At 37.0% G+C, this 25,886-nt stretch overlaps 1 protein-coding gene across 1 annotated transcript in view; it reads left to right on the plus strand.

Moving 5' to 3' along the window:
- Positions 1–25,886, plus strand: part of NTRK2 (neurotrophic receptor tyrosine kinase 2) — a 310,504-nt gene that overhangs the window by 22,249 nt on the left and 262,369 nt on the right. Inside the window, exons 6-9 of the mRNA XM_023537782.1 lie at positions 8,659–8,795; positions 9,292–9,424; positions 11,838–12,143; positions 23,772–23,807. Coding sequence (XP_023393550.1) covers positions 8,659–8,795; positions 9,292–9,424; positions 11,838–12,143; positions 23,772–23,807 — 612 coding nt within the window. The remainder of the gene's footprint in view (positions 1–8,658; positions 8,796–9,291; positions 9,425–11,837; positions 12,144–23,771; positions 23,808–25,886) is intronic.

Below are 25,886 nucleotides of genomic sequence, written 5' to 3' on the forward strand. Positions count from 1 at the left end.
TTGTTTTTCTTTAAGTCTGTTTCCCTGCTTTTTCTTTTCAGGGATTCTTCATAGTTTCTTATCCATCGACAATATGCTTTCTTGTTTTCCAACACGGTTCTGTATTAAAATTTTTTTTACATTATTTCTAGAGATTTAAGATGAGATGGAGAGACTTCAATTTGGGGCTTAGTCATGTGTTAATTTTCTTCATGATGATTTCCCAACTTTGGTTCTTTAAAGAGAAGTTAGACTGAGCAGTAAATTACACTAGATTTTTAATTAAGTCACAAGTATGGTAAATTCATCTCATTTCCACTTTTTTGATCAAACTTTTAAACTAACTCTAGGTGTAACTCATGAGAGTATAGTCTTGTGTATTTCATCATTGTAAACCAACAATTTTCCAGTAACTTCGGCCATTGTATTTAGTTTGCAACTAGCAATATTTTAATTTCAATAAAAAAGAGCTATTGGGATTTCATTCTTTATAAGGTAGGTTTTCTTTAAAAACTTCCCCTTTATTAAGAAGTACTGATTGCCAGTTATGAAAATAGACATGGAAATCTAAAGTGCAGTATAGGGAATATAGTCAATAATATTGTAATAACTATGTATGGTGTCAGATGTGTACTAGACTAATCAGAGTGTTCAATTCATAAATTTGTAAGGTATATAAATGTTTAATCACTTGTACACCTGAAGCTAATATACTATTGTATGCAACTATAATTAAAAACAAACAAAATCCCCCTTTTAGTATTTCATCATGTAGGTATTATAGAGTGAACAAGTTGTCTATATTTTATATACAACCATATATCCTAAAGAGTGCCTATTGAATATAATAGGGATTTGATTAATGTTTGCTGAATTAATCAATTAATAAACACATGAACTATATTATGTTAATGATCAGATTAGACTGGATTTTTAATATAATGGTGTGGATATTTAAGTTAATAGAACTTATTCTAGCTCAATTTAGCATGTTTCAGCATTTTTTAGTTCCCTTTGAAGATTTCGTCGTCATTGCATTTTGAACAAAAAAAATCTCTTATTTTTCCTTCTGCTCTTAGTGATTGAGCAAGCATGGCAGGAGAGGCTGAGAAGTTTAACTGCATAATTCCCATTAGCAGCACAGTTGGAATGTCCCCCACTTTTTTCCTAACAGTCCTGTCCTGCCATGAATTATCATAAATGTATTCATGCTGTGAAACATGTAGTGGTCTCTTTCTCTATAAAGTCCTTTTTAACTTTAGAAAAACTTTATACTGCAAGTCATCAGAACATGATCATATGAAATTTCCACAGTAACCAGAAAAAAAGGGATACTAAGGGCGCTGATTCTGAAGACGGAAACCAAATCACAAGTGCTGATGAAGAAAGGCTATTTATCATTCCATATCAAAATCCTACTTCTTTTGGTGATTTTTCAATGAAATTGTTTTCACATAATATATTCTAAAATTTTTGTACCCAATTCTTCTATCCTTGGTTGCTCTTCAGTAGTTAGTTTTCAAAAAACTTTCCAATAATTTCTTTTGGCTGAATGAGATTATTAAGGAACAGTGTACTTTACACTTTAATTTTTAAATTATGATTCAAATCTCTGGAAGAGAGTTTCTTCAGGAAGTATTAATAGTGGATGCAATGCTCTGTTCTAAGTAGATGGCAAATATATTTAAGAAAGGCATTATTCCTCTGGATTATATCAAAACAATCCTTCAACCCATTTTACTAAGCTGACTAGTTACCATAGTCCAACTGTGAACGTAAGGTGGTAACTCAGTTGATGGTTGAAGGACTGTGCAGTTACTGTATAAAACACCCTTAATGGGTTCATGGATTGAAATCAGGCCCGCCTTTGGTTTCTTTCTTATTTATACTGACAATTTCAATTTTCCGCATTTCCAATCTTCAAACTTTTAATGTAGAGACTCCTTAAGACACATCAGCAAAATACTATTTATGATGAGAAAGGTCAGTTCACAGGTGCCTGGAAGGAGAGGCCTGGTTCCTTCAGGTAAATTGACTTTAATGATTTATTTTGAAGATTTACTTTTGGTTTCTGCCATAGTTGGTAGTACACATTTGTTTAGTATATTTGTACATACTCTTTTATTTGTTTGAAACCAGGAAAATAGACTGTTAGTAATTCTATGTTAGTATTCACAGAGAATTAAAAAGAAATGCTGTATTAATACTTTATGCGGAAGTTAGATTGATTTAAAACATTATATTCTTAGCATCTTAACTGCATTGATTTTTAAAAAAACATACAAAATCTAGTTTACTGCATTGCTTATTTTTATTAGAGATCAGGTTTTACCTGTTAAAATAAGGCAAGATACACAATGAACTGGTGCTTTTCTTTACCTTTTTTAGAATGGCAAATAAAGCTGTTTTTCTAACCTGCCAGCCACTTCAAATTTTTGTGTTTGGAAGTTTTGTGGTTACTGTCACTGTAATGACACGACTCACACAAGTATAGAAGCACAATTTTCTTTTTTTCTTAAATTTATCGAGGTGGCATTAGTTAATGAAATTATATAGGTTTCAAGTGTACAATTCAGTAATACATCGCATGTATATTGCATTGTGTTCACCAAAGTTAAATTTCCTTCTGTCATCATATATTTGACTCCCTTTACTCTTGTCTACTTCCTCCTCCCCCTTTTCAGTTTGAGCCTTGAAGTTTTCTTTGCTAATTTTCTGTCATTTTTGCAACCAGATGTAAAGCAGCATCTTTTAAGTAGGTCAGGCTCATTCTGGCATCATTTCTGGTAGTGAAATATATATATGTCTAGGCAACAAAGAAATTGGAAGAAATTCCACGAAGACAGAAAGTGAGAGGAGAGAAGACAGAGAGCAACAAAATCATAATTTACTTGAATATTTTTATACACATGGAGTGATGACCCAACACAAAATGAACAGAGTTCAAGATCACTAAAATGAGATGAAAAAAATAAAAAACAAAAAACACAGTCTAGACTTATAGGTACATATTGAAAAATAAAACCCAAACTTGACTCATCTCATTTATTGCAAAGCTTAGTTAATAATCCAAAGTGATTAGCAGTTAGTTTTCTTTAATTATTAGAAAATGAGAACCTGCATACTTTGAATTAGTAATCAAAGGGCCTAATCGGTATTGTCAGCTCTTAAGACGTGCGCACCAATGGATGGGAACAGAAGCACAGAAGAGCCTAATAAAGGAAGCAGCCAATCAATTTATTGGTTAAGACCATAGACAGACAGATGTGGGTCAGGGCCAACTCCCACTCATGGCTATTTACTTGTAGCGCTTGATAAGCTTTAACTTCTTCATCTGGCAATAGGGATACTATTGACATTCTCTAGAGTTTTAAAGATGACAGATAGTATAGACAATATTTCAGATTAAGTCTAGCCCATATTAAGTACTCAATAAATACTAACTATTAATATTATTATTATCAATAGGAATATTTAGCTTTAAACATATTTTATATCCAAATTTAAATGTGTAGATCTTATATTTTGTCAAATTGCTTCAAATAAAAATAACAAAGCCACAAGGTATCACAAAGAAATGGTATGTACTTAAATAAGCTTGGGGAATATAAGATCAATGAAAATTAAATGGCTCCTTCAGAGCAGGACTTCTCAGAGCTTTTAATGTGGTGATATGCATAGTGAACATCCAAGTTACAGAATTTCCTATGTTTTTTTTTTTAATCTTGATTTTTTTTTTTTTTTTTTTAAATATAGAATGTCTCAAAGAATTAGATTTCCAAAGAACATACTACACACTTTGGGGGAAGTTTGGTGGACTAGATGATTGTTCAGACCCCTGTCAGATTTAAGAGTAATAGTTGTAGAGATGGAAGCCTAGTGAACAATTGTCTAACATCCATTTTCTAACCCCTTGCTCCTCGAAAGTGTGGTCTGTGGAACAGGATGTTAGAAATACAGACACTCAGGCCCCAACCTAGACCTAATGGAAAGGAAGAAACATTTTTAATAAAATCTGCTGGTGATTCATATGCACATAAAGTTTGGGAAGCCCTGGTCTAAAGAAAGCCAGCCTTGTCACTGGACGGTTGATGATTTTCTGCAGAGATCTGCAGGCTGGTATGTCTTTTCTGAGCACGTCCAGGTCAAGAGACATAGATACAGAGGTGTCTGTTGCTTAGGCAGTTGGTCATCACTTATCTTTAGTGAGGTTTCTCAGAGGGCAAAGGAAGACGTCTCTAAAGCTTAAATCAGGATCCCATTACAGTAGTGCTAGAAGCTCTTGGAAGCATTGCTGAGCTTTGCTCTGTACTTGTGCCGATTTCAAATCTTATTAAGCCAGGAAGTAGTGCCTGGCAAATGGTTTATCCTGCCTTGGCTATTCATGCTTCCCAATTCATTTTTATTGTACTAATTAAACCTCAAGTGATATTTCAAGTACAGATTGTTTTTTCCATTATTGAGTCTTTGGCCAGCATATTAATGCTGTAGAATTAACGTGAGTCAGATGCTTACTCATTTGTGGAAGACTTTACATTTAAAAGATCTAGTCTTGGCCAATTTTGCACAGATTCCTTTGGAAACTGCTATGACAGGGTGATACAATTTCTCTATAAATAAAAGAGACTCATTCTTCCTCACGAATAGACATGTAATTATTTTTTTATTGAACCAAATTCCTGGATCATAGATCCGTATTGGTATTTATGGTCTGTGCCAAAATGGATATAGTGCAGTCTGGGGAGGTAGTATAGTGTCATTGTGAAGACCCTGCTTTGGGTTCAAATCCCAGGACTATAGGTACTTGAGCAACTTTAGAGGATGTATTTGATTTTTCCAAATTTTATGATCTTTATTAATTCAATGAGGGAAAATACTTAACTTTAAGATTGGTTGTAAGGATTAAATAAAATAATAATTTAAAATATTAGACAAGAGTATCTGGTTCAGTGAATGACCCCCAAATGTTGTTATTGTTACTGAAATTAAGCATTTTTAGACTTGTTAGTCATAGAAATCTAGGCTTGAAGAAAAAAAACTACATTAGATTTTTTAGAGGAAATTAGATTATGGCATAAAATTCTCTACTGAGAATTTCTTTATTTTAACCTTTTCTGCTCAAAATTTCCAAACTATGAGATACATTTATAAAAGGTAGGAAATTCATCTGATAGGTTTATACTTGAGCTACCGAAAGGAGTGGCTCCAAGCTCCATTGGTGGAGTCTGGCTGTGGAGGAGGTTGTACCTTAAGAATAAGCACTGTGTCAGGCTCCATGGTCCTCCAGAATCAGCAGATAAATCTATAAGTACAAAGAAGATGACAGAGGAGTCAACAAAGCACACAAATTGCAAGCTGGAAAGGACATAGATGAGTAGTAACTGTCTTAAAGGATGAGAATACTGGTTACCACGTCGGCAATGGGGAAAGGCTAGGGGAAACTTGGTTTATATTGCAGAACTGCTGCAAGGCTCAAGAAGTGAGAGTACAGGTAATGCCAAATACAGGAGATTGGTTGAAAGTCTATTAAGCAGTTTATCTTATTTTGTTCCATAAATCCCAGATCATATTACTCTCCTTCATCAGCAGGCTTATTCTCTAAAGAGGATAAAACAAAGGTCATGAAGAACTCCAGATAGAGTTGAGGCTGTGAGAACCATAAGAAAATGATGGATTTACATATGGAATATTGCTATTTCTAGTCTTCTTCCTCTCCCAAGCAGGACGCTGAAAGAACAATGTCTGAATAATTTGACCGGTCCCTTCCCCAAAATGATTTAATAATACTGACATCAGGGAGTACCCAGTAAAGAGGCCAATAATATTGTGCTACAGTGAAGCCGACAGTTAATAAATACACAATGCTTCTAATACCTAATTCTTATGGATGTATAAATGGCCAAGGGTCATCAACTGTTTGAGAAAAACTTATAATATGAAAGACAAAAACAAAACAATCTAAGGGAGAAAGAAAAAAGCTACAAGAAAGAAAGTTGATTTGGAGAAAAGAAAAATTTAAAAAGAAATTATCATTAATGTCTCATAATGGTCAGAAGAGGGATTGCACCCATGAAAGAAAAACAGAGTACTATAAAAAGAGAAGACCATTCAGGAACAAAAGGTAAGCCTTGAAAACTAACAACATGATAGAGAAATGAAAACTTCAAAAGTGGGTTTGAAAGGTAAATCTGAGCAAATCTCCCTGTAATAGAACAAATAGACCAAAAAAAAAAAAAAAAAAAAACAAAAAAAAAAAAAAAAAAAAGGAAACTAGGAAAGAAAAGGGTAAAACATTTGTTGGAATATCCAGAAGGTGCAATGTCCAAATAATAGGGGATCTAAGTGGGAAGAAAGCATTGCATCATAGTTGAGTTGGCATTGTTTTTTTTTTTTCTTTCTTAGTGGTACATGCCTCAGTGTTGTATCCTATAATTAATGCTATCTTAAATTTGGTAGTATAACTATTACGTATGATGGCTCAGCTGTTAGTGGGGTTTATATTTTTATAATGAACTTTATCTAGACAACCTAATTTCATAGCACATAGAATGATACGAAGACAGAGTATGTTGAGTGTGCTATGGGCATGTGGAAAGGGCTGGCCTTCTCTGTGAAAGTGAGCCTGGTTCTCACCTTCCATAGCGAGAGGTCAGTAGATAATGTTAAAACAGAAAAATCAAGAAGTAGCAATATAAGCACGATATTTAGTGATGTAGAGATCAATACCCAAAAAAGAAGTTAAAAGGGATGAAATGAGCGCCTCTGGGTAACAGAAAATAGTACCACGTGGGTGAGGCAAGATTACTATTTTCACATAGCAGTTTGAATATTTTTCATAACAAGCTTTGTAGAATTACAGACTCTTCAAACTATCAATTACATATTTTGATTTTGAAAAACACATAGTTTAAAAAAGTCACCTAGATCATATCACTGACTTCAAGGAGATTTTTCACTAAGTCCCTGTCTTATATCCTGCCTTGACACATTTCTTAATAAATTGAGAAGCTTGATAGTCATAGAAGTTGTCACCAACTATTAGAACTAGAAGAAATTAGAGCTAGATCTTATATTTGAACAGCTTAATTTTGTAGAAATTAAAATTGGGAGAGGAAATAACTCACCCAACTATGAGCCAAGTATAGGATTTAAGGCTCCTGACTCCTGTCCCAGTTCTCATTCCTGTTAACTGTGCTGCCTCTTGATCACTTATATATGCTTCATTGTCCTGTATAACTCAGAGAATTAGGGGTCTTTTTGAAACCCAGTGAAAGATATACATTGCTCTCTATTGGGTGCTGGCAGGGAGGAAGAGTTCTGAAGAGATCACACAAGTCAATGGATGCCAGATCTTGTTGACAAATCCTCTGTCAATTGTGGAAGAACAATGAGACATGCTCTGTATAAATCTTGTTCCAGTTTGGTTTTAGTAATAAAGAATAATGGCTTTGTTAGTAAGGACTGCGTCATAAGGGAAGGGTTTATGCATAGTATTGTGAAGATGGTGGGTCAGATACCACTAGGTGGGTGGGTTAATTGCAATTTAATGGCTTTTGAAGATGAATTGCCTTTTCTGACCTCCGGGTTACTCCTGAGTTAATGATCTGTCATAGTTCCATGGGACACAGCTGTTGGGGTGAACGCAGTTGCAAGTAGAGTTTCTGATATCCAGCAAGGGACTAGCTTTATTGGCAGGACCTGACATTGTTACACGCTCTGAGACCTGCCTTCATGTGAAATACTATGATTCCTACGTGGTTACAAGCAGCATAAACACCCCATAGGTGTGATAGTTTAATGAAGTGATAGCGTCATCAATAAAGGAAAGCTAGCTTTCCAAATGTAAAACTATAAAAATAATACTCTCCTGAAGTATTGAAAAATGTTTATAAGGTTCCAAATTTCTTTGGATAATATTTTCTCAAGGTTTTTCCACGAAAGAACTTTCCATTGGAATAAGGATCCATATAACTTTTTTTTTATCATATCATAAATAGGATGACCAATTTTGCCATAATATTTAACTGTGATTAATATAGTTTTGAAATATTGTAATATTGTGATGTTTCAAGCTTCATGTCTTTGAAAAATGCTTTGAAACTACATTTTCTTCTATAGTCTGATTCTGACTCTTTCAAAATCTAGGTCTGATTTTGAAACCTAGATTTCAAAATCATAGTCTGACTCTTTCAAAATCTAAGTCTGGTAGTGGATTAGATTTATGAGTTACTTAATGCAAAAAATAGATTTATGCAAAAAATGTAGATGCCTTTCACTCTCTTGTTCTTGACTATAAAAATGTGGAGGGGAGGAGATGGGAGAGATAAGATGGTCCACAAATACAGTATCTATCTATGTGCAAAAAGCTGGAGTAGTAACTGTAGAACAGAAAAAGAAGTAGAAGACATAGTTCTACAAACTAGTGTTTTTTTAAATGAAAAAATAATATTTTCAAGAAATGTGTAAATTTTTTTTCTAATCTTATTACTGCACATTTTTGGTTCACTTTAAGCCTGTAAAGCTTATCAACCTGGAACTTTTTCAGATCAACATAAATCAGTCTCAGGAAGTAAATAATTGTTAATTTTAAAGCATAAAGAGTTTTTAATTTATTGCTCTCATTATGATAATGCGTTTAACTATTCATACATATCTCTGTTTACTTTTCTTGTTCCACAGGTTTGCCATCAGCAAATTTGGCAGCACCTAACCTCACTGTGGAAGAAGGAAAGTCTATCACGTTATCTTGTAGTGTTGCGGGTGATCCAGTTCCAAATTTGTACTGGGATGTCGGTAATCTGGTTTCCAAACATATGGTAAGGCTTTTGTTTGGCTCTGTGTTCATATAGAGATGAGAGTGTCTCAGAACTTAAGATCGTATTAACCTACGATCATTTAATATTTTATAGGGCCACGAACGATGAATTTTTGTTGTACATTTACTTTCTGTTTACTCTTATCTAACAAAGACTAATGTAGGTTTGCATTTTACTTATGTAAACCCAATACACTGGAAAGTTTCTATGTCTCTAGTGAGCATTTTCATGTCATCATGAGCAAGGTGAGTGACTCTCCTTTTCTCTAGGAGGAAAGTAGGTAGGAGTTCAAGGATTAAATCAACTTCACATATTAAGCAATTGAAATCTAGAGAAATAGAATGACTTCTCATTTACTCCTTTGCCTGTCTGATTAGGCTGGAAACATTTTCTAATGTTATCAATTATTTTCTCTAGGTAGGGGAAGAAACCCCAAATCTTATCAGTTTGGATCAGTCCTAATAAAGATTATCTTTGTCTGTTAATTCATTTGTAGAGTGAAACAAGTCACACACAGGGCTCCTTAAGGATAACTAACATTTCATCTGATGACAGTGGAAAGCAAATCTCTTGTGTGGCAGAAAATCTTGTAGGAGAAGATCAAGATTCTGTGAACCTCACTGTGCATTGTACGTAATCAGATGGGCATGTGTTTTTAATAGCAAATAATCGTAGACACACCTACATTTGTTGTTGGGGCACTTCTGGGTGCTGCTTAAGTGTGTTAAAAAAAAAAAGTTTATGCAATGTTTTGTGCATCCTTAATTAAGAAATGTTATCAGCCTCTTTCACTTGTTCTATTTCTGCTAATCTCTTGCTCATGTGCTGTCTTTCCTTTAGGCTCCTTTTTTGATCTTAAGCTTGTCCTCTTGTGCCTTCCCCTGTCTTTTTTTGATAGAACATATTTCGAGCTGTTTATCTTCCTCTTGTTAATGTTTTAGTTTAAATTCTTATAAACCAGTTTCTCAAAATTTTTTTCTGTTTAAAAGCAATATGAAGCTTAAAGTTGTGATACCTAAAGTATTAGGCTGGCTGTTCCCCAACACCTACTTGCACTGTTGATACAATAAAACCTCATTAGTTTGACATCAAGTTTCTGTGGGAAGGTTAGAGGAGTCCTACTTAAATTATTGAAAATTATTATCTTCTGCAAAAATCTCTTATTATTATATAAAACTTCTAAATTTCTGTATAGTATAAAACTACGGTATGGGATATTAATGCTTTTTAAGTATATGTACATTATTTTTTAGTGTTATGAGTAACATGACACATATCTTCACATTCCAGATTGTGGTGTTCAGTGGGAACGTGTATCCAGTAAAAATCACATATACTCTTCACATCATTGCATATCCTGGGCTGGCATGGTATAAATTAATGAGGTTTTACTCTCTTTAGATTAGGATTTGGATGAGAAAAAACTTGGGTGTGCATGTGTGTATATACGAATACACACTACACACATGTAGACACAAGGTGATGATACACTGGTTAATCTTCACACATAGCACACACTTAGTATGTGATTGTTGGAGTGAACGACTAAAATCACTGTCAGTACCACCACTATGCCCAGTAGGTACCGAACTTATAATTTCTCATTATTTTGACCTACCCAGAAGCCTGAAGTCAGTGTTATCCCCAAACATATGCAACCAGCTTCCAGCTTTATGTCCTTAATCGGCATCTCTCCAAAAGCTCATTCGAGCATGGTGGAAGGAATAAGTGGGGCCTGGGCATGGGGACCTGGGCTGGTGGGAGGAAGGTAAGTGTGGTCCCTACCCCATTGTGGTGTTTGTGCTTATAACAAATAGGGACACTCAAATTCCAAATTTTCTCACTTTAGTTTAATATATATATGTGGTCACCATGGTCTGAAGAATTAACCTCATCTGTCAGAGTTTAGATAAAGAGTAGAAGGAATAAGTGATACAGCATGTTAACAACTAAGATAACATCAGCGGTGACCTCGCTCAGGGTGTATGGGTCAGCAGACTATGATTTATTTTTCCCCGTTGTGTGAGGAACATATATGACTAGGAAACAATGAATGAGATGGCAGGACTTCTGGATTAGGCATCCGGAAACCTGGATTCTTATTTCAGATCTGCCTTGCTCAGTAACCTTGACCAAGTCACTTAACCATATTGGACTTGGGCTCTTCATCTGAAATGTGATGCTATCGGGTCTCAAAATGACGTTATTTGTGTAATTATCAAAGTCAGACCACATTAAAGTAAACAATTATGAGGGGTTTTAAATACTTTCATCTAGGATACTCTGTTTAAAGATGCTGCTCGATAATGTTTGTTTCCCCAAAGCATAAAGTGCTTTACATTTAATGTTAAAATAATCTCTAGTTTGTTTAGTTAGGACTTCAGACATTTAGAGGATCAAAACATTGACATCTGGAATCCTAGCCAAAATGGACTGTACTATAATGAAATGTGATGCTTTTAAAGAGCATTTACTATTGACAATCGATGAAAAATAGCAATTTATCATACTTTATAATAATCAATCAGCATCAGTAGCAACATTCATCGCATTGATCACTTTGATCTGTTTTAGATAACTTACACGAGACTGGGGGTTCAGACAAGATTTCCAAAGTCATTTTTGTCATTATTAGTATCATTTAGTGAAGTACTGTAAAAATAGTAGCCTTCAATGTTTTGGTGGTGAATCTACATTATATCAAGGCATATAAACCAAAGTCAACTTCAATTGAACCCTCTCCACTGTCAGAATCTCTGGGATCTGTTTGGAGCTGGTTCCCACATTGAATAGATGTGAAAAATGACTGCGATGCATGGATCTTAAGCAAAGCGGGGAAAGGAGTCTCTCTGAAGCTCTCTGTAGGGAATTAATTCAGCCTTGATGATGATACAAAATACTGATGATTCCAGGGTCGCTGGTCATGTGTTTTCTTAAACTGAACAGTGGTTGAATAAAATCCCCTATTGATGACACAGAAATCTGGAGATGGGGAAAATTCCGAGCTTTCTGATGCTATTAACTCTCTCTTTTTCAATTTAGTTGCTCCAACTATCACATTTCTCGAATCTCCAACCTCAGACCACCACTGGTGCATTCCATTCACTGTGAAAGGCAACCCCAAACCTGCGCTTCAGTGGTTCTATAATGGGGCAATACTGAATGAGTCCAAATACATCTGTACTAAAATCCATGTTACCAACCACACGGAGTACCATGGCTGCCTCCAGCTGGACAATCCCACTCACATGAACAATGGGGACTACAAGTTAGTAGCCAAGAATGAGTATGGGAAGGATGAGAAACAGATTTCTGCTCACTTCATGGGCTGGCCTGGAATCGATGATGGTGAGTCCCTGATGCTTTTGACTCTGGAGAGACAATAAGGTCTATCACTCAACTATGGACAAAATCATATGTACAATAAACCAGCCCCCAAACCAGTGGTTTACAACATTAGTTAGTCTTGGGTCTATAGGTCAGCCAGGCAGTTATGTTCCATGTGGATTTATTCTGGGGTTCCGGGTGAGGAAGCAGCAGCTACACAGGAGATCTGCTTTCTATGGTGAGTGTAGAGTTGTAGAGTATAAGGGGACAACTAGAAATAAGGCCTAGGTTCAAGACTGGCACATGGTTTCTTCAGCCCATGTGCCATCGGCCAAAGCAAGTCATGGGGCAGGAACTCACTCCTTTCAAGAAGGTGTGTGCAGGGCGAGGGGAGAGGGGAATGAATAATTTTGAACAATAATCTGATATACATGTATTATTTTTATCTCAAATGTTTAATGAGATTTTGTACACACAATGTCAAAACTCTTGCAAAACCATGAGCAGCTTGGTTGGCTGTGTTTAGTTGACTCCTGAGCTGTTAAAGAAGCATTTCCTAACCCTTTACCCATTTGGAATTCAGAATCATACCCCATCATCCATGGATGAGAAACCAGTGTCTTAGCATGTTTTGCTGACCTGGACTGACTGAGTTGAGGTATCTTTTCTTTTTCTTTCTTTTCTTTCTTTTCTTTCTTTTCTTTCTTTTCTTTCTTTTCTTTCTTTTCTTTCTTTTCTTTCTTTTCTTTCTTTTCTTTCTTTCTTTCTTTCTTTCTTTCTTTCTTTCTTTCTTTCTTTCTTTCTTTCTTTCTTTCTTTCTTTCTTTCTTTCTTTCTTTCTTTCTTTCTTCTCTCTCTCCCTCCCTCCCTCCCTCCCTTCCTTCCTTCTTTCCTTCCTTCCTTCTTTCCTTCCTTCCTTTCTTCCTTTCTTTTCTTTCTTCTTTTCTTTTATTTTTTTCTTCTTTTCTTTTCTTTCTTCCTTTCTTTTTTTAAAATCAGATCCTGAATTGTTTTTCTAGGACTGGTAATAGTTCTCATCTGACCAGTGGTTTTGGTTAGGAAAATGATGGCTGGCATCAAGAGTCCATCCTGTGGTCAGCAGGAGAATTATAGTGTAAGCTCCAATAACGGCAAGGACGATTATCACGCATTTTCCTGCTTCAGATAACTGTTGTTTGGTGGAGTATTCTTACTTGCTTGGTCTTGTTGCCCAATGGCTGTTGCCATTGAGGAGGCCAAGGCTTGTGTTTGGATATTGGAACTTGTACATGAATTGAATTTCTTACCGTAATCACTCTGAGTTAATCAAAGCCACACAAAGATCGCTTGGCAGAGGGAAGGGAAAATAGAAACTTGGAGGCCTATGAGGCATGGGCTGCTTGGGCAGCACATTCTTGACTGGCTCACAGGGCAGCCCCACGGTCAGAGGCGATGCATGAAAAGCTACCTTCACCGAACAGTAAATGGGAATGCCATTATTCTCGCTACATAATAAGCTTTCCCATTATCCTGGTATTTATTAAACAGCTATTTAAATATACAAGTTTCATTAGCATGTTCAAAATGTGATTTGAATTATATAAATTTGATTTACAAACAGCCTTTCAGGAGCATGTAAAACAAGCTGTGTTTGGACACCTTACCCAGGGACCCCTGACAGTTGTCTTTCCCATTCGATCTTCCTCTCGAGTTTAGCTGCTTGCCTACATTTGCTGTAGTAAATCTCTAGATTTCCGTGTTTTTTTCCCTGCATATTTGGAGGAATACAGTTTCATAGTTAAATCCAGAAACTCTGCTTTGGGACAACTGCTTTTTGCTAATTTTTAAGTGAACTTTTTATTTGCGAATAATTTTAGGTTTACAGAAAAGTTGCAAAGACAGAGTTTCCAGCTACCTTGCACCCAGTTTTAACTATTGTTAACATCTTGCGTTACTGCAGTACATTTGTCAAAACTCAAACCGACATTGGTACATTACTGTTAGCTAAACTTCAGACTTTATTTGAATTTTGCCAACTGCCTTTTGAAACTGTTGGAGGTGAATTTGATTCAAGATGAAGGTCAGGCATTTAAAAGTTTTAGAAGTGGTCTGTGTTCTTTGATATATGCACAGTTCTGTCCATGTAAAGCCAGGAGCTTCTATTTTAGGTAGGATTTTGATGTATTTTGTTTTGAACATCTCTCTATGGTGCCAGTATTCGGTAGAGCTTAACTCCTCTTATCCATGTGGCCTCATTTTTATCAGTCATTTCTGTTGGTTTAACTTAGTGATAGGAAAGAAATGTTTTCTGGCTTAAGAATAACTTGAAGTCTCTCAAATATTCTCTTTCAAAGAAATAATCATTTATTTATTAAAAATAAAAATTAAGCTCAATTTTATAAAGATGGGCTTTGCTCTCCTTTCCTTCCCTCTTCTTGTTCATTTATTAGTTTAGTCAGGTCTTTAAAATATGAACATCTGCTTTTAGAAAAGACTGATTTTGTTTTTTCTCTTTAAGTATTTACTCAAGGACCAGCTATCAAGGAGTAATAAATGAAAGTGGAAATGAAAGAGACTTGGCCCAGAATGATAAGGGATATAAATGGCCCTTGTGGGCCATAAACCAGTGTGACCAATTAGAGCTTGACCTCACTTGGCTTGTGTGATACAATCTTTGTGGGTATTTACGAGATTTGTGGCCATAGCATACAGATAATGGCCTTTCTTAGAATTGATTCCTTTCCTTCTTACCCACCCTTCAAAACTAAAGAAAAATAAACAAATAGCAAATATATATATATATCAGTACCCTGCTAGTCTAAAGGTACATTCCAAGTTGAGGACAACAGGTCAAGTTTGGGTTTATATTCATTTCGTATTTTTGCTGTCATCATATAATAATTGATGAAAAAGTTTAGTCTCACAAATCTTTCTGATAAAAAGTTTCGGCTATATTTTTACCAGTTGTTTTGTTGAGATCTTTTTTTTGTTGTGAGTTTCCTGGCTTACAAGGAAGGAGGCAGCCTGGGATCACAGCTAAGCCAGTTTACATTACTATACAAAGTCAGAAGAGTTAAAATGGCAGCTCTGCTGTCCTGAGAGTGTGTGTTCTTCATTCAGCTCGGAACTGAGATTTCCATGGGATGGTCTCCTTGTTTAGGAATTCACTCTCTCTTTGGAGCTAGAGAATGAAAAGTGTTGAAGGAAATTAAAACAAATAAAAACAAATAAACAAAAAGCCCCTTAAACAGAAATGGCTGAGTGTGGAAGAAGATGGACTGGTTGGACATAGTGATAGTCCTGATTGCCTTTAATACTGCATGGCATGGAGATACTGGGCGTGGTGGTGGACACTCTGCTTTCTTCTTGGAGGAGGGGTGGGGCACAGTCTGCGAGCCAGCATCAGATAGGCCAGAAGGGTGCCGCACAGGGTGTGAGGATGTGAGGTGGGCAATAAGAGCCCCATAGAATGTCTTTACAGAGTGCTGGGACTTTGCAAACTCTTACACTAGACCCAGCCGGGGTGTTCAGGGAAAGGGCAGATGTTATCAGCTATTTAGATGCCAGCAGGACCCCGGATACTGAGCAAGTGCTTTCCCATCTGTCAATCATTGGCAGCCCGGCTAGTAACCGAGAAACGGAGGAAAGCTTTTTCCAAACTTCAAACACTAGATTGATCATTTTGATCCCATATTTGGAACTGAACTCAGCTTGGTTCAGTTTGGGGTTATGTTTAAAGCACAAAAACGTCACTTTTGGCTTCAAAATGAAATCTAGAGAGTGGTAGTGTTCATCCTTCTAGCACACTGATGAGCACTGCTTATGACAAACTATTTTATTTCATTTTGTTTTTTCATTGTCCCTTTAAAATTTATTCACAGGAGTGAATAATCTTCTCTGGTACCGGGAACAGTAGTGTCTGGCTCTTTGGTGCACATTAGAATCAAATGGGGATTTTAAACTATTATTTTATCATTTCATTTTTGATACACATTCCTGGGGCCCACCTCCAGCAATTCTGATTCAGTGACTCCCGAAGAGGCTTAGACTTTGGCATTTTTTGTTTTTAAGATTCCCCAGGGACTCCAGTGTGCAAATAAGGGTGAGAGTCGCTCGTCTGGATAAGAGCTCTGACCCAAGTAGGATTTTTCCACTCTTTATTGAGTAACAGACAATCCTTTGGTCACTTTAGGTTGTAGACAAAACCTTGGTCTAGAAATAGTATGTCCTGTCTAAATTAGAAATCAAAACTCTAGACTTGCTTTAAGGGCCATTCTCCTCTCCTCTCTCAGTTCAGGCTGGCTGCATGGGGTAGGGGCTGGAGCTTGCTAATGAGGTTTCAGCCTCTCTGCTGTCCCCAAAGGGGTTGGGCATGGGGGACAGATGGAAAGGAAGTGTTTTTCCTGGGGCCTTTGTCTCTTGGGACCTGGGCATGTTCAGGGCTGAACCCGTTACGGGTTCTTTGGAGATTCTGCTCTCTGCAGTCCCCTTTCTTGCAGTGCCCATGACAGGACACAACTCTACTGCAGCTGGCGGAAGCAACTCCTTCCTCAGCACCCCAGATGCAGCTTTGTGTTTTTGGGACTCCTCTGCTCCTCCAAAGGGGCCTGTTGTCAGGACCTAAGACTCCCCACACTGACTTTCTCCTGTGCTGCCTACATCTGATCCACAGGGGGAGCCCTCATGATCTCTGTCTTGCCACCTCTGGGTATACAGGTAGCACCCAAATGCCACCTGCATTGTGCCACCGCAGGTTGCTTTAGCCTTCTCTGGCAGGAGTCAGGCACTTGTCTGCCAAACCTTCTGCCTGCAGGGAACAAATTCAAGTTTTCAGAGTGGTGCCATGGAAGCCCCATGGTGCGTTAGTGGCGAGGACAACACTTTTCCCCAAAGAAACTTCTAAGTCCTTCCTTGTTCTCTCCTTTCTGGGACCTCTCAAAGTCCAGTGTGAATCAGACATTTCAAAGGACATAGATCCAGCTCTTAGGCAGCTTTTTTTGTGAATTCTGCTGTGTTGTCCTTGATGGAGGTAGACACCGAGAGAATAATAACGAAGGAACCCATTTCCCACCTCCCTTTGCATTTGTGCTCTGTAACCATCAGGAGAAAATTTTCTGCTCAGAATGGCCTTTCTGCTAACATTGGCCTTGTCCTCCCTTACCCAGAAGTCTGGGCTGGCCCAGAAGAGAGAACCTTGGAGCTCTGCTGCTTGACTACGGGAACCTTCTAGACTTGGACTTTTAAGGGGAAAACTAAGTTAAAGTTTGATTTCTAGAGAGGGTCGGGAAATATAAGCCCTCTCTGATGTCTAAGCTCTTTCTCCCTCCTCTCCCCATTTGCGACAGGGCCCAGAGGTATGCCACTGGGGACAAAAGACATTTCCTGCCCTTACCCCCACTATTTTGTGTAGCCACTGCCAGAGAGTACCCACCGCTTCAGTATTTGCATATCTAGCTATTTTTTTTTTAGATTTGCTTTAAGTTCTATTGTAAAATTGCCATCCTTTATGTCCACTGGGGCCTTTCGCTTTTGGTTAGACTTCTCATAGAGTTATAAACCAGAGCTTCTCGAACTTTAATGAGCATAGAGATCTCCTGGGGATCCTGTTAAATGCAGATTCTGATTCCATGGGTCTGGAAAAAGGCCTAAGATCATGCATTTCTAATTAGCTTTCAGATGATGCTGATGCTGCAAGCCCTTGACCACACTGAGTAGTGAGGATAGTTTTGCCCTGCAGAATCCAGGGGAAACCAATGGAAGAACTGGTCAGGCATCCACCAAAATGACCACATTGACTCCTCAAGGATATCAATAGTTATAACGATAAAAATAGGGAATAGTTGGTGCACCGAGATGCACTCTAGTTGAGGTTAGCAAAAAGTAAGATAAATTCAATAAGTGACTTAAGGAAGCTTGGGAGAGTGAATAAAAAGTAGAGGTAGTAGTACAGGCATACTCATAGAAAGCATGGGTTTACCTGAGACTTTCCCCAAGATTCTTCTGTATCCTATTTAGCTTACAGGCCAAAAGTAAGACTAGTCTGAGATGAAATTGATCCGCTCTGTGGCTGTCATTGGAATTCAGTCCTACATATAGAAAAATCATCTTCATGAACACAAAAGTGTGTATGGAGGCCGAGTGGAGATTAGAAGTGGTGAGGATGTTTTTTAAAAGCAGAATTTAAAGCAGAAATTAATGGCAGAGAGATTGCTCGTGAGTACCACGAGGGAGAAACCTGGAGCCTTTGTTAGTATCTTTTAATCAGATAGCGCTTTCAAGAATTTTCTTGGCCAGATATTTCTATGAACGTGAACACATTGATTGTTTAAGAGTAAATTTTCCTGTAGAAACCATTACCCGAGTGACTAATAGTTTAGTCTTGGAACAAACCTCGCCAGAGCACTAGATGAAAAAATATCCATGGTTTAAAGCTTTCCATTCTTTAGGCAGTACATAAAGAGTGTCTCTATGGCCCACTCATTCAGGAAGAATGTCACAGCTCAAGAATGCTCATTCACACAAGCAGTGGGAGTTAGTGACTTATGCTTCCTAATTCGGGAGCAGTTGTCTCCTATGCAAAATTCGCGTCAGGAACAAACTATAAATACTGGAAGAGTTTTCCCCACAGCTTCTCATTCGTGCCATTTTACCATCAGATTCATGACGTCTGGATGAACTAGAGCTCTCTGCAGTGCTTAGAATTGCCCTCAAACTGGCAGATTTAGATTTGGTGTACTTAGGCCAAAGAATGTAGAGAAAGGAAATTCTTCCAAATGTCACACACTGAGGAACTAGAAACTCCCCCAGTACTTGCCCCTTAAGACATTTGTCAGGACCCATTTCTTATCCTGAGAGAAGAAAGGAAAGAAAATTCCACCTGCTTTTCTGTTTTAAATAACTGTGAAGAGTCTTGTTCGGCCATAGACTCATAATAATCATGATAATTAAGATTTATACTTAAATAGCTCTTTATGTCTCAAGAGTACTAATGTTAATTAATTATGCTTCCCGAAGCTCCTGAGGAGTTGCCAAAGCCAATGCTATTATCCTCTCCTGTCTCATGGAAGTCTCCTTTGGTACAGAAAAAGTGAAGAGACTCCCCATGCTACGTAGCACATTAGTGATTCAGCCAGGAACCCAGCGTCTGAACCCCCAGTGTTTTTAGGTTCTCAGTTCAGGCAGCCATTCAGAAAGGGAAGAGAAGGACCTGGGAATCAAAAGATGGACCGCCATGAGTTAGAAACACTATTAACAAAAGACAGTTTATTTGAAAAGAGCAAACCTTTTGCTATGGCTTTATCATATGGGAGTCTTTGAAATATTTTTCAAGATCGCACTAAAGAGAGTCTAAAAATAGAATTGAAAGAAAAGTCTTTTTTTTTTTTTAAGGCATTAGAATGAGACTAAAAGCTTAAAGGAGGGAAACAGATGTGTCTTCTGGCCTCCACCATTATTTTTATCTCTGCAGCAGAATGCAAAATGAACCCTACTGTCAGACTACCTATTTTCCCACAATTAAAAAAAAAAATCCTACAAATGTGTTTCCTATAATTGTATAACCTTGCAGATAAAAAGTTTTACTCATGAAGATTTACATGAAGTCATAAGATGTGCTTGTAGGCCATAACTGAGATTAGAAGAAGGAAGTGAAAAAAACTCTCATTTAAGTCATTTGGCATGGAATTAAGAAGATGGTGAAGTGCTTTGCTTTGGTGTTGTTTTGTGGGGGCGGGGGGAGTGAATTTATCATCTGTGTTTAGAAGCTTAAATGCCTCTCTCTTGGAGGTGTAGACATCGCTCATTTAGTACGGAGCTTTATCATGAGTGCACATGAGGCCGTGATAAGGTCATCATTGTTTTTTTCACCGGTAGTGCTTCAGGCTGCTCTCTGAAACTCTTAGTCCTCTTCCCATAGTTCCAGACAACAGACCTTAGGTCAACAACAAAGTGCAACTGGTGTAGCACTTGGAGACGCTCAACAAACTTTGCAGAAAATAGACATTTCTGCTTGGCGTGCATCTTCTTTGGGTTGGCAAAGAGTTGTAGCTTCTGCACTTGAGTGGGCTGTGGAGAAAATGGTCTGCTTCCTGTTTGGAATGCAGTGGGTTGATGGAATTCCCATTTTCTCTTACGGAGATTCTTGACTGAAGCTTTAGGGCTTGATGCCACCTCCTGCTGCCTAGATTTGATATTTCTTACCTGATGAGAGCGACTAGGATAGTGTTCAAGGAAGCATAACCCTTCTCAAATCCCCACTACAAGTGTATCACTCATCAGATGCTACTCATTTATCTTTCAGTCATTCTCTTTCCATTGGCTTTTTCCCTCAGAGCTAGTATTTGCCTTTCCTCAGTCACCTTTTTGTCTTGAATATCTCCAACAGCAGTGTCTACCTTTTAGTATATAACAATATCTAATGAACATATTTAAACTAAATAAAAGGAACCAGACTTAAAAATGGCAGTCTATTTTCAAAACTTGACCATTGCCAGAAATCTAAAAAGGAAGTGGTGATTTTTTTCCAGTGTCTGCATTTAAAATGATGATAATAATTATCTCACTATTGGAGTGTAAATGCCATGGGAGGTTTGCTAGAAGCAAAATACTGTGCTTGATGAGCTGGGGTCAGCTCGAGTAATGTAACCCTTGTTTTTTTATAAACTCTGTCTGTGTACCCTCCCAAGTGCCAGGCTTCCCAAATCTTGGTACACGAAGAGGCATTTCTTTATTGTGGTGAGTAGGCCCTCATCAGACATAGTACAGTATGCTAGGGAGGGAAAAAAAATCACTGTTCCTCCTACATTGTTTTTCTGCGAGTTTCATAATCTTTCACTAAATTTGGCTATTCCTGACAATAAAAGTAAAGTGACAATACATCTCATACATGTGGGAAAATGAAGTTAGGAAAGTATAGTGCTTTTCAGAGAGTTTAGATGTGATCTAATTGCTTTTGCTAGTAAGCTTGGTAGAAAAGGCATGCACGGATATGAATCATAAATCTGGAAAATAACCTGTTTTACAGATTATGCACTAACCTGTTTACTTTTGATTCTACCCCAAATCCCATTTTCCTATACCTGACTTTTGCTACATTGAATTAATTCGATGTTTTGAATCTTCTTGGAGGCTTTATGAGGAGTGTGTTTGGGTGTTCCCTTTCTGTGATGAGGCTGATTATACCTGTCTGTCAGTCATTTCCACTGAGACCCTTTCAGTGTGTGGCTTAGACAAATCTGGCTCCGAATTCTCACCAGAGCCTTCTTACTTTCTTATAGAATAAAAGCGATGGTGACTGGGGATCTCAGAGTGCATGAGAACAAAACAGGGTGACTGACTAGTCCCAGTTTTAAAACTTCAAGTCCAATACCTCAGGAATCCCCTCAATCTCAGGCAATTGGGATGGAGGGTCATCCTAGTACAAATGAACGTCCTCATACTTATATCTAAACACTTAAAAAATATAAATCAAGTTAACATCTTGTTAAATAAAATGGGTGCTATCCTCCTCCAAATATATGTTTATAATGACCCGGAAGCTAAGTTTGAAGATTGAATTCTCAGACTCTTAAAGTTCCAGGCTGGAACCTACTGGTTTTGGTAGAGCTGGTTCCTATCCATGGCCAGTACCCTATGCCTCTGACTATATAGTGAGAAGTATGTGAGGAGTAATGAATGTGCATGTGGATGCCCCATCATTTGTCTTGGCTCAGTCCTCACCTCTGCCTTGGATCTTGAGCCAGAGGGTGCTCATACTCGTGGTGTCACCACCCATGGGCTGACAGATGTAAAGGAAAGGCTGGCCAGTCCTCAAAAGTGTGTTTGGGGCCTGTGGGAAAGGAATTCTGGGTCCTGGGCACTTGGAATGAGGTCTAGAAGTGAAGATGGACTCTGGTGGGCAGGTAGCCTTGCAGATTCAGACTGTATGTTGAGGGCACAATAGGAAGGACACCAGAATAGGATCTTTTAAAGTCATGGATTATTGAGCATTTAAAAGAATGATTTGCTCACTTGGGGTTATAGAACCTTTTCTTCAGCAGGGCTAAAAAATCCTCACAATGAGGGGATACTATTTGGTCCATGCACTTTGCAAATGAAAGAACTTCAGCAGATGGGTGGGTATCCTGCAAATGATATCACCAGAGCTGCCATTGGGATTTCCTGCTGCTTTATTCACTGAATTTCCTCTCAAACTGAAGGGCAGCCTGCAAGGCCCTCCTCTGGAATGTTATATCAGCTACAGATAATTCAGATACTACATATTGATATATTGTAAAAACGACTTTGAAATGATGATTGAGATGATAAAACTCAAAATAAAATTGAAATTTGCAGGAATCAATGACTGCACGAATTGATACAGGGCCATCACATGTGGCTGCACAGGTTGTGCACTGCACAATATCAGGTGATGCCTTTCACATAGACTGCAGTCTGAATGGCACCCCACAGAGTTGTACAAAGCACGAACTGCACAGAAGTATGCAGCATCTCTGAATCTAAGTGCACAACCATCTACTTATTATTTTCTCCTGCTAAAATGATGTTCTTCTAGTTGAACTGTGTTAAACTTCTAACTTGAACATCAGGCCACTTTTATTTGATTCTTCATTTAGACTAACCTTAATTATTCACTAAGGAATACAGGAATAGAAAAGTGGCTCAACTATCACTTTATTTTAAATAGTATTTTTTTTTTGGCTAAAGGTTCAGAAGTGAAATGAGAACTGAGTAAGCTTTATGGTTTGCAAGTTTTACTTTTTCACATGGTAAGTGAAGACTAAAAGTGGAGGAAATAGCTTTGGAAATTCATTTTGTAATCACTAAAATGTTACATCAAAGTTTAATTTTATTTCCAAGTAGGCTTTCATATAGAGACTCAGCTAGTTCTGAATGGAGAATAAGTAGGAAATATTTTTGTCACCAGTTCTTGTTGTGACTTAAAAAAAAAAACTTAAAAATGTTTTTACAAATTCTGATGGAACATTTTAAAACAGAATATTCTGATTGTCTTGGTGAATACAGCCATCCAAAAAAATTAAATGGGTATAATTTTGCATTCTCTCTGACATATTAATTTATAATCTCTTGTCAACAATTTCAATAGAGTAAGTACACTTATTTTTCTGTATTGTGTTAGGGCAAAAGAAAAAAAAAAGGTTTATTCAGCCTTGGCAACCTCCCTAAGACCAAGAAGAGAGCAAACTTGTGCTTTAGATATCATTATACAGGCTGTTTAATAACATGTTCATGAATGCAAATGGACTTGCCAAAACATAGTGTGAAAGTAACCCCAAATCATCAGAGAATAACAAAAGTGGTACAGAAATGATCTGCCTCTGGGATAAAAATACCAAAATTGTGATTAACCTGGCCAACCGTATAATTGAAACAGTAAAAGAAATTCATTGATTGCTGTGGTTTTTCCAGCTAAATTGATTTGTGATTCCTGTTTATTCTTTTTGAGAGGGGTGGAAGTTATAGACTGGGGAAGGGAGTAGAGTTAACATGAAGCAAATGGAGAATTTCAGGTTTTATTTACTTGTCCTATAAAACAATCTGTCCAGTTATAAAATCTTCAATATATATTTAGCTCATTTTAGTGGGTATAAGTTAGTATTTTTTTAAACTCTGAATGCATACTTACAAATCTTTGCTTTGTTTTGCTTTTTAGGTACAGACCCAAATTATCCTGAGGTAATTTATGAAGGTAGCTATCATGTTGTCTTTATTTTATATTCTTTTAAAATGTTTGTGTAAAATGAAATACATCAACTAAAAGAACAGCTTTAAGCTCAGTTAAATATACATTTCAAGTATTACATAGGCCAAAATAATATTTCAAAAATCATTCAATATTGATGGCAATTTTCCCTTGATGTTTATGGTGCCTGTAAATAGCATTTTCTCTCTTGTGCTCTGTTCTTGGAAGTAGTAAATCCATTCTGCTGTAACACACAACTTGTTTCTATAATTGGGAACTAATTACCTGTTTAAAAGCCATGGCTACCAAGAAAAGGGAGGTGTATCAGTTTCTAGTTATGACGGTAAACTCAATTCAAAATCATGTTTCTTATATAATAAGGAACTTTGGCTCGCAGACAGGAACCTCAAAGATAGGACATGTTTTAGGGTGGGTTAAACCAGCAGCTCAACCATGTCATCAGGGACCCAGGTTTTTTCATCTTTACCCTCCCCTTCCCATTGCACTGGCTTCCCTGAAGCCTGGCTACCCTTCTGGTTATTAGATGAGGCCCCTTAGAGAGGATATTGTTCATATCGCTGAGGGAAAGGGAAGAGCTTCCGAAAGAGTTCTGTAAAAAAGAGAACTTTTCCAGTAACCCCCACTTGGCCCTCCTTGTATCTGATTCAGGACCCCATGATCTATTCTTGCCTCCATTATTGATAAGCAGGATGGATTAACCCTTGACTAACTAGAACTCCATTAGAGATTAAATTAGTTTCCTCAGAGGATGTGCTCGAACTCCTTGAATAAAATGGGGTTCCCTTAGGAATGTGGAAGGGAAGAAACGAAATGGTCCACTATATTAGCTTTTAACTGAATATCTCATCTATGCTTCGCTATTTTAATTGAAGCCAGGGATTTTTTAATAGGTGTGAAAATCCATCTTTAATGGATTTTCAAACCACCTTCATGACCAGGAGGCCTCTGTTTGGGGAAATGGCAGGATAAATTTTAACACTTGGCTTGAAATTTAAGATTCATTAAAAATTAGATTGGTTTAAATGTTATATTTATACAGTTATTTTATAAAACATTCTGTTCTTCAATTTTATATTTTGTATACACATTGCCATTTTCTTTTTTCTATAAAATGATCCTGTGTTTATATGTTTATTATATGTGTATATTTAATTTGAGCTAGTTTTAACTGGGGAATTATATTGTCTTTACTGGCTTTATACATGTTAAGCTATATTTCCTTCAAGCTGTGGTTTAGAAGGTTTTGTGCATATGATTTGTATATTTTTGTTTTTATTTGTCTTAATATTAAGACAAATAAAAGAAGGTTTAAAGGAAGAGTATCTCAAATTGTATCACAGAGAGTATCTCAAATTGTATCACAGAGAAAGGTTTAAAGGAAGAGTATCTCAAATTGTATCACAGAGAAGTATGTTTGAATTGTGATTTTACAATTTAAAATTATGTTTCGGACTCCTTTCCAATAACTTCAAGACTTAATGTCATGTTTCCTTTGGCCTCAGATCCCACTTTAGGTTTTTGGGTCAAGATGTCATGCTATTAAACTATAGATGCTTTAATGATTTAATTTTGCATGAGGGTCTGATTATGATACGAAGGAAAATAAGCAAGTAAATGATATCTCAGTGTTTGATTGAAATTGTTTTAATATATTCAAAATGGAAATGGTGAAAATTTAGTTTTGGAGTTAATAATAAAGTGGCAAACAAGTAGAAAATAGATACTTTTTGTTACTTTTCATTCACATTCAAAGGAATGCTATGCTAATGAAAATATAATTTAAATTGGTTATCCTGAGGCTTGCATGATAATTCTACTGAGAGAAGTTTAACTGGGGCTGACTTAATGAAGTTGTTTGTTCAGGATGCAAATTGAAGGCACCATATCTATTTAGAATAAAAATACAGAACATTTATATACAACATTGTCTACAATAAGTTTAACAAAATTTTTATGACTTTTATAAGTAAATTTAATAAAAATTTTGCTCACAAGAAATCAGTCATTAATTTTCATCTTGATCCATTTGAAATACAGTGATATGAGAACATATTTGTACAATTC

This window comes from Pteropus vampyrus, unplaced genomic scaffold (assembly GCF_000151845.1).
Source record: "Pteropus vampyrus isolate Shadow unplaced genomic scaffold, Pvam_2.0 Scaffold199, whole genome shotgun sequence".
Classification (NCBI taxonomy): domain Eukaryota; kingdom Metazoa; phylum Chordata; class Mammalia; order Chiroptera; family Pteropodidae; genus Pteropus; species Pteropus vampyrus.